This window comes from Pyricularia grisea (genome assembly GCF_004355905.1).
Source record: "Pyricularia grisea strain NI907 chromosome Unknown Pyricularia_grisea_NI907_Scaffold_13, whole genome shotgun sequence".
Lineage (NCBI taxonomy): Eukaryota > Fungi > Ascomycota > Sordariomycetes > Magnaporthales > Pyriculariaceae > Pyricularia > Pyricularia grisea.
Window position 1 is genome coordinate 94,365 of NW_022156725.1, and position 9,762 is coordinate 104,126.

Here is a 9,762-nt window from a genome sequence, read left to right on the forward strand (position 1 = left end):
AATTTCGACTTTGATCTTGGAAGTGGGTGCCCTTACCGTGAAATGTTTATACATTCATCCCTTGTGATAAAAAGATTATACAGCCGTTCACCGAGAGCACGCACTGTGCTTATCGATTATGCCAAGTGTTTTGCACAAATGAGCACGGTCCAGCTAGTACGACGAAGGTAACACCAAACAGAACGCGCAAACCTACGCGAGCAATTCCCGTGAGGTATCTATTGGATGCGGTGGATCGCGCCCAAAGTGCTCATCAAATAGAAAAGCTGGAAGACAGGGAATTTTAATGTCTAAATAATTCAAATCAAGGAAGTGCAATGCCTTTGTCAACCGTGCTATTTATTTCAAATCTAGTGCAGCAACGAACATTTCTTGTTGCTGTCGCCAAAGAAAAGCTCGGAGATTGCGAGGCTATCATGGCAACGTAAAGTGCGTCCTGGGCGTGGGTGATGTGACTATCCTGTGCTGTGAAGCTCCTCTGGGGTCCAGCCAGGGTTTGGTGATCTCAGGGTCTAAATGTCACAACAAGGACTTGACTCACCGGCACAATTACCTACATGAATACTCCTAGCTTCACCAAGGACCTATAGCCAGCAAAAATGCCATGTCACGAAGCAAGCCAGTACACAGTGACCAATGCAACATTAACCTACACTGTATGGGGCAGATGTAGAAAATCGGTGTATGTTGACGAGAGGAAGATGGTTTTGCTCCTAACTGTATCCTCACCCGTGCCGTGCTCGTAGGCTGAGAGTTAATATAGATGCATGGGCGGCTGCTAAAATGCAGAGGTAGCTTCAAAACAGCACGAGATTGACGTTTCAAATGCAAAATTGGAGAGCAACTGTTGAAAAAGAGATGTATGGGGACGGAAACAGTCTTTTGCTAACATCCCTGGAAAGAAGATATGCAATGGAGGCCAACGTTAGTAGGTGCACTGCTGCATTTGTCTCAGGAGGCCTATAAAAGCTTAGACCTATTTTATACCCTCAAAATAATTAAGGATCTTCTACCACCCTCATCCATCGGCAGCGGCAACGCTTGGTGTAGTTGTTAACTCTTCGTGGCTTTCCATCAGGTTGTTGCCAGCATTCATCAGAAGTTTCCGTTATTTGAAGCTAACTCTAGACCAGGGCGCATTCCTGATGGCATTATATATTACCAGTATGCCTGAGCATTGAGCATCAGTCGGGAAGTGGGCATGCTTGGATATTGAAACAAAACACTTTACTAAGGAGTTGCCTTCTTCAGCCAACAGATCTATCGTCCTAGACTTCACAAATATTAACTGTCCAGTTCAACCAGTCCCCACAGCACAGTGTCATGCAGGTGTACCTGTGAAGACCTCAACGCACGGCTGATAATGCGTTAGTGCCGAGCCAGGGGCTGAAAGTCGCTGGTGGTACTCGGCAACATGTTTGCAGGAGTAATTTGTATCACTTTCCCAGGTGGGACATGCATAGTCCAACCCATTTGACTGCATAGTAGACCTGTCCGTCTGCGGTCTCATAGTGTCCGAAAATTTGATCTATTTTCAAATCTGCCGAAGAATCTGTAAATCTAGGTTTCTGGCTGGCTTCCTGCCACGTTCTAATCTGGACGTCATCGTGAAACACCTAGGAGAGCCCAGTCGGGCCCGGCCAGTCCCATCTAGGTGGATCTGGGTTAGAGTAGAGGACGTTATAGAAGTCCTGATCGGCGGTCTGGACAAAAAGAAACTTTGAGGACCGTTGCCCGTGAAGGCCAAGGGGCGTTTATGATGTTACCTGCATACACCGACATTATTATAGACTTAATGCTTCTTTCCGAGTTAGCTATATCTCCACAGAGCTACTCTGGGAGCTCCCGGCCTCGTCGCGGGACATTGACTATTAAGTAGCCGCGACAGTTTGTTGTCACTATGATGGATTTGGCTAAGGAATAGCATCTAATAGCTAAACATCGAAATATGGCCCTCTAGGCGGTCGGATAGCCACAAGTGAGCTGAGCTTGGCGCGAGCAAATACTCACGAATGCAGACCAGCGCAAGACGGACTCACTCAAGATTCTGCTGTGAAGGGGGCAAACTCCAGCTTGAAACCGTAAGATTTGCGGGAATGGCCTGCGGAACTTATTTTTCTACTTGTCTTATTAATCAATTAGTGGACATATCACATATGTTGTGGCGTTTTTAAGAGGCTGAAGAAACTGGAGATCGTATCCGACCTTGTCACCCTGTATTTTACCTGGCTACTAAGACGCTGCCGGACGTCTGTGCAAAACACTGCAATATTACTGACGCGCCTCATTCCTGATGCCTGAAGTAGGCTTGCCTGCGCACACAAACGTCCAAGGGTGTGAAGAAGCCCGAGGACGTCCTCTCACTCGAGAAACGTCAAGAAAAAGATCCAAGTCAAACAACTGGCTCCGAGAAAGAAATATCCCCGACGCTGAAAAGTCCCAAAGTCCCAGAGGCCCCAACGAAGTAAAGAAGTTTGCCCGCCTTTAGCCAGAATTGATAAGCATGAGAGTTCAGTGTCAAGCCTTTCGATCCGCTGATCCGGGAGAAGCAAGAGAGGATGTGGTCAGATAAGTGTCACTGGCTGGCAATCATGGGGTCAGTGTGCAACTACAGGACCAGCACATTGAGGCGTCTGGTAAACGCATCTTGGCGAAAGATTATAGCGGGATCTTTATGTATTTCTGTTGTGACCCTGTGGGCTATGTCATCGCCAACAACTTGTTGCTACCCTGAGCAAGACTAGTTAACAATATCATTGCTCTGCCACCCTGACTGCCCACACCTACCGACCCGACCGCCCGTGACATCTAGCCTAGCGTCTCCGATGACGACTTTAGTTCGAATGCTCTGACAAGTCAACCATGCTATCGAAATCAGGATGCCAAGGGATCCTGTCAGACAGCTCCAGGCCAAAAGAAGAAAATGATGGCCAAGAAAAAAAGTGCCTAAAGGCCTCGTCTATAGTGTCGTTGCTGTAGGCAAAAGTGTTGTCGTCGTAGACTGGAATATAGAAGGATTCCGCATAAGAGACTCTTTCGGCATTGCAAGCCTGAGGACATCCCTTCAGATTGGCTTCTTGGGGAAAATGGCATCGAGAAGATTATTCATGATAGCCTGTCAAACTTGAATTGTCTAAGCAAAACCGAGGCAGCTGAGCAAGTTTAGAGACGGGAAGCTCTAGATGAGAAAGTACTTGCTCTGTCGAAAAGAGGCCATCCGTCGCAAGATGGACTAAATAATTATGTGCGAGATTGGTACAAGCCAGCAGTGAACTTGGCCCTTGGCTGGAGGACGCCGTACAGGTGGTGTGGTTACATGGGGCGTCACCGTTGTAACTTCAATTTAGACTTTTCTTTACCCTTCTCGACTAAAACAAGCTGCGGGAATCAAATTGAACCAAGCTACATAGCTGCTAGATCATCTTGATTCATTCCACTTCAGCGTCAAACGGCAGTGCAACACACTTTGCCATAGCAGGGAAAGTCTCGTGTGCACTGGCTGAGTTTACGCGCAGGAGCTCGAGTATGGGGGTCGGAAAGAGCCGATGTATGTTGCCGTTGTACAGGTTCTCAGGGGCTTATTTTGGCGGGACACTCAGTGTACTTTCAGAGGGGCCAACAAAGCCAAACTCAGTTAAACTATAAAATTCTTAAAGTCGAGATTGCACCTGATTTATTCCCGTTTTTCTTTGCTGTTCTTTCTGGCAACTCGCCCAGCATGTCACCAAATACACAGCTTCAATCTGTGGCGGCTTTTATGCCGCAGTCTTCCTCTATCCTTCTCGGGTCCAGAATCGAACCATGGCTCACAGAATCATTGAGACGCATCAAACCCAATGAGCCGCTCAATAGCGTTGCTGAGCATCAAACATGCCTTAGCAAAGTTTTGTCATCACCAAACACCATCTGGATCCTGGCATCCCTGATGCGAAAAGGCCCACAGTTCGAATCGAATCCCGAGTTTTATCTTGTTGATATCGAGGCAAATGTTGTTCTTGTCGATATCCCATGCGATGAAGTTGTATTCAAGCTGACTTCGAACACAACAGACGCCCTGATCAAGTACTATCAGGACGTCTATTGTGTTGACGCCGAGGAGAAAGAACAGCACAGAAGGCTGCGCGAGGATTTCATTGAAGCTATCAACCGTTACACTTTCCGCATGCCTGCTGTTGTGCTTGATGGGTTGGAAAAGGATGGTGCTGGCGAGCCACTTTGTGGGCAAAGCCGAATTGTCAAAACCAGGATTTTGAATCTTATGGAACGCCTGTCACCCTCGCCCTCTAAAGAGGTCGAGCCCATTTCGGAATTGCCCTCACTGTCCACAGCCGCATCTTCTGCTGATTTATATCCAAAGCCTCCCATGAATAAGGTGGTCGGGTGGCAACCTGATTTGGATCCAACTCAAGCCCTCTCCCCATCCCAAGTCAATTGCGACCCTTTTTCGATATCCTTCTACGGAGTCCCACCAATCTCTGCCTTCCCACCAATACCAAGTCAGCCGGCTTCTACTGCTTCTAACTTCGGTCATATTCCTGCTGCTCTGAAATACGAATCAGCTCCAGATTCAACGCATCTGGATCCGACGCCAAGAGGAGTAAGCGAATCTCCTCATCATTCTCGTCTGTTTGCAGCTCCGACATGCAATCCGGGAGGCCAACCTTGGCTAGCAGATCTTTTTGCTGAGTCTCGCCATGATGGTTCTGTCAGAGACAGATTTGCTGGAGATCATCACATATCCGGTCGCCAATCGGGCATTTCCGTTCACAGTCATAGCGAGAGCTTCAACAACAGCCATACTAGCAGCGGCATTGACGGCTCCTCCAGTAGAGGGATCCCTAGAGCCATTGGGAATCAGAGGACCTCGGTGTACATGAAGCGGACGTCGCCTGGGTACTCCAAGCGAAGATCTCAAATGAGCGAGCAAGTTTTATCTTTTATTTTATTCCTCTCTCACATGACACTTATCTGACTCCATCTACACAGGCTATGCAAGCTCTTTAAGAAAGTTCAAGACATGGAACGGCGCCTTGCCAACCTCGAAGCATCAACTTCATATACCCGACACAAGCCGAACTGTCGACAGGATTGTGGCTGTCCCTCACAGGTCGAATGGGCTGCTTTAAAAATCGCGACTTGTCCATCTTGAGACGAAGCTCGGAATAAAAACAGGAACTTGCAGCAGAACTCAACGGGGAATGGACGTGGCCAGCAGGGCGAGTCGAAAGCGACGGAAGGTTGAGCAGCAACATGTTACGATCAAGGTATCGGGGTAACCTGTTCTTATGGTAAAGTACAATGGGTTGAAGCAACTGAGCGTTTGACTGGGTAACTGGGTACTCTCAATGACTGGGGTGAAGTTATGATCGGTCTCAAGTAAGTATTGAGGTTAACTAGAGTTTGATTGCTGCTAAGCAATCCTAGAATCAAATCTATCTACATGGTAATGAGCGTGTCTTTATATAGACTATGTTCCAAGTGTGATCATGGTGATCACCCAGTGATCCCAATGATCATTGTTGTTGTGATCTCCCCTGATCACTTAAGGATCCAAATGATCACCTTTCCTTGGCAATCACGTGATGTCACGTGATTGGTCCCTTACGTAATCCTGTCTCCTGCCGGTCGGTGTTTCCTCTAACCGAGTGTTGTCAGGAGGGGTGTGACCCCACCTGGCCCTTCTGGTACCGGCCCAACTGTCTGGTCGTAACACAACAGCCCGATAGCCCATCGGAGGACGAAATATCTGATGATTATTAAAATACCCAAGTTACATCTAGTAAACTACATGCCTTTTTATTTGATTGGATGAGAATTAAATAAAATTGAGCGAGCACTAGCGAGCAGTACCAAGTGGTAACAAGACTCCCAAGTGTTGGGAGCCATGCGACCCTTGCGGTCTGTGAAAAAAAAACAACGATTAATTACCGGATCTGCTTCGACAGCGTCTTCAATGTGTGTCCCGCCTTGACACTATCGAGACACTTTGTGGGGACCTTGCGCCTTCCATATCGCATCTTTGCCTTGCGAACCACCCTGAACAGGCACCTAGCCAGTACCAGACGGCGAACGAGGCAAACGGATGGCAAAGAAGGTTAGGTAGTATTGGCAGGAAGCAGGCACACCGATTCGCGAGTTTGCCAATCACGAGGCATAATTACAAGGTTACTGCGTGACAGGGCGCAAAGAGCAACTGTGTTGCTTGTGCTGGGGGCAAATGGTTCTTTCGGCGATCGATCACCTAAACCGATCGTTTCCAGTAACGAACAAGGGGTATACGCGCCTTTGCTACACCGTAACACCACTGGATGCCTTTATATGAGTGTTCGTCGAATTTCCGCTCCAAGGAACCGGCGAGTACGTAATACGCCTAGAGATATCTCTGCAGCAAGTCAGAAATGAACTATGCGGCTGTATCGCTGGTCCAGGTTCACATTTTTGCGCCGCTGTCCAATTCGTCAAGTAGCTGGTGGAGGTCTTTAGTGGATTGAATATGAAATGCACACCAGAAAGCTCCCACCAGATACTTCGGAAGAGGCGCCGCCCCACTTAACTAACCTGGCTAAATGCAACAAGGATAGCATTTCGACCCCTTGCCAACCGAAGAAAAGATGGTAAGGCCAACACACATGACATGGTAGTCTACTTATTACGGGCCGAAACGTTACCGTCGGCGCGGATTGTCCCTCGGCACAAGCCGATAGTAATTTTAGTGCTGAAGCCCTTCCCCTCACATATCGGAGAACCATTCTCGCTTCGGCTGCAAGATAAGCATGTCGCCATGCTTGGGGGGTGACAATAAGGCGATGTTAACGACAACATTGGATTTGTGGCAAACGGACCAGAATTAGAGGACTTCGCCCTGCTATGCGAATGCGTTGGAGGTTGACAAAAGGAGGTCGTGCAGTCTCTTAGGGGCCTTGTACGCACTTTAATTGCTGAAGACGATGCAGAGCCCACCTTTTACATATTTGACGTATAATCCTGAGGAAACTTACTGGAATTCCTCTAGTTCCAGACCTAGAGTGCCAAGAATGAAATTGAGTAGCATCGGCACTGGGTTCATGTACCAGAAAAGTATCACGGTCAAAAGTTAGCAAGGGTCTCGGTGCTGAAATTTTGACTGCAATACTTGTGAAGTACATTGGAGCTGCGAACCTGTAAGCGATTAGGCCTTCACCTCAACCCACAAGTCGGACGGCTTTTGACACCGTCTTGCAATTTTGAAAAGACCTGACGTTGTGGCGAAGCCAGGACGAACACTCGGGAACACTTCCTGTATCTCCCTGGAATTGCTTCGAAACGTGCGATCGGTCGGGAAGGAATGGCCTTATCGCTTCATCCAGCGACGTACAGAGTTGAAAACGCGTTTTTGTCGCGTTTACAACTTCCAAAGGGCCCTTTGCGAAAATTCTGACGCGTTAAACGCGTGGTTTCGGCTGGTTGCCAATATAAAGGCCAAATACGGTATTTAAAATTGTGACATTTATAATTTTAACAAAACGGGTTTTATAATAGGCCAAATTTGCGGCCATATGGTTATTGTCAGGTTAAAAAAACGCGGAAACAGCAAAAAGGTACAGCCCGGCAATCGAGAATGGGCGATTGCAATTTGCTGCATCAGTGGCGACGGCTACGACGTGCCCCCATATCTCATCGTTAAAGGCGCCCACCATCTCGCGAATTGGTATACAGAGGGCGGTCTTCCCGAATCCTGGCGCATAAAAACCACCGCCAAAGGATGGACAGATAACGAAACAGGTTTGGATTGGGTTCAGCATTTCCATAATTATACAAAATCGCGGACAAAAGGCGCGTATCGGATGCTGGTACTCGATGGGCATGGCAGCCACCAATCGCCGGAATTCGAGGGCTATTGCAAAAATCACAGCATTATTCCACTTTGCCTGCCTGCTCATTCATCTCACCTAATCCAACCACTTGACGTCGGAGTGTTCGGTGTCCTGAAGCGGGCGTACGGACAAGAAATCAACAACTTTATCCGGGTCCACATTAACAGCATTAGTAAGGTCAAATTTTTTTTTGGCTTTTGTAGCGGCGTACAAAGTTTCTATAACAAAAGAAAACATGGCTGGGGGTTTTAGGGGAGCTGGACTTATCCCCCATAACCCGGAAGCCGTAATTTCCAAACTGGATATCAAAATACGGACGCCTTCACCCAAAGAGTCTACTTTTCCCACCACCGAGTCTTGGGTCTCTCAGACGCCGCACAACCTGACAGAAGTTATTTATCAGTCTACGCTTGTTAAAACTCGAATCGACCGTCACCAAAGCAGCTCGCCAACACCAATTTTTGATGCTGTAAAACAGTTAGCTAAAGGAATGGAAGGAATGGCCCACCAAGTTACACTTTTATCAGTAGAGGTCCGCAGCCTTCGGAAGGCCAACGAAGCGCTTAGCAAGCGACGAAGGGCCAAAAAACACGTATACGCGAAGGAGGGTCATTTACTGTACAAGAAGCTCAAAATTTGTTGTAATTGAAAAACGCAGATGGTCCGATATTGGATAACAATGGTGAATTTGGGGAGGAAAATAGTGCGCAACCTGCGACCAAACGGCGCTGTGGCAATTGCGGTAACATGGGACATAATTCGCGCACCTGTCAGGAGGATGCAGAAGTGTCCGATGTATGTAATTCCGATTGTATTGAGGTTAGATAAGCAATACTGGCGTTGGAATTGAAGCTGGAAACTGTGTTAAGGTGAAAAACTGATCAGGGTACCCATATGATCAGGGTCCTGAGGATCCACCTTACTGTTATAGCGCATTACCAAAGCAGGTTCTTTCGCCCATTTACTTAGTGCGGAGATGTGCCAAGAGAAAATACCTGAAACAATGCATGACCTGCTTTTGTCAACCTACACCGCATTCGCAAAGCAAGGAGGGCGAAGAATCTTGCCAAGTGCAGATCGAGAGGAACATATCCAAGTTGAGTGCCGGGATGCTCCGTGGAGGTGAAGGCCAGTAGGAACGAGCCCGTCCAAAGACTAAAAGTTAGCATTAAATTCACCCCTAATTCTTTAACCACATTGATGATAATATCGATGATCCGTAAGGATATCAAGACAAGGCTTCCAAACAAGCTGCATCATATTACAGCCTCGCACCGGTCAACCAATGTGCCTTTTTTTGGTCGTGGCCGACCAATCGCTTCCACAAAAATCAAATAGGCCTGTTTCGAAGCTGATTGCAATTTTAAATGGCGTGCGCCCGACTTTTATGTGTAGTGACCGAACGCAGTAAATACTGCCGCTGCCGATTGGAATTGGATGGAACATAGCTTGACGGAGAACCGGATGGTATTCCGTATGCAGGGGTAAGTAAATATTGCTGCCTGTCACCCTAGTGGCTTAATTAGCCTACCTGTCGCTGAAAGCCGGTATGACAAACTTGGAAGCATAGCAGCCTTTTGGCCCGGCCAGATTTGGAAGTGGACAAATTAGTTTAACTCGTGTCGTTTGTTTCCATTTGGACTGTAGTAAAGAACTGTAACGAGGTGTTTGATGATGGATGCAAGTCAGCCGTCCAGAAGAGGTTGTCTGTATTACTCTCAGGTACATCACTTAACTGCAAACATAGTTCGACACTCAACTGTCATAATTCGTTTTTTAGAACCAGCGGCTCTTTCCATTCATTTTCACATGAATCACACCAGGATCTACTTGCAACTTTTCAAAAGCTAGGTAAGGGAAAGCCCAAAACGCCCTCATGCTTGTTGGGTAACGCTGAACCNAAATAGAA

At 47.4% G+C, this 9,762-nt stretch overlaps 2 protein-coding genes across 2 annotated transcripts; both read left to right on the forward strand.

Moving 5' to 3' along the window:
• Positions 1-3,718: 3,718 nt before the first annotated feature.
• On the forward strand, positions 3,719-5,149 carry PgNI_12518 (uncharacterized protein; the record flags this gene model as incomplete). The annotated part of the gene is made up of 2 exons (XM_031132466.1): positions 3,719-4,893; positions 4,987-5,149. 2 exons carry the CDS (start codon positions 3,719-3,721, stop codon positions 5,147-5,149), a joined length of 1,338 nt encoding a protein of 445 aa, XP_030976029.1.
• A 1,485-nt stretch (positions 5,150-6,634) lies between these two features.
• Positions 6,635-6,796, forward strand: PgNI_12519 (uncharacterized protein; the record flags this gene model as incomplete). The annotated part of the gene is made up of 1 exon (XM_031132467.1): positions 6,635-6,796. One exon carries the CDS (start codon positions 6,635-6,637, stop codon positions 6,794-6,796), a length of 162 nt encoding a protein of 53 aa, XP_030976019.1.
• Positions 6,797-9,762: the final 2,966 nt, after the last annotated feature.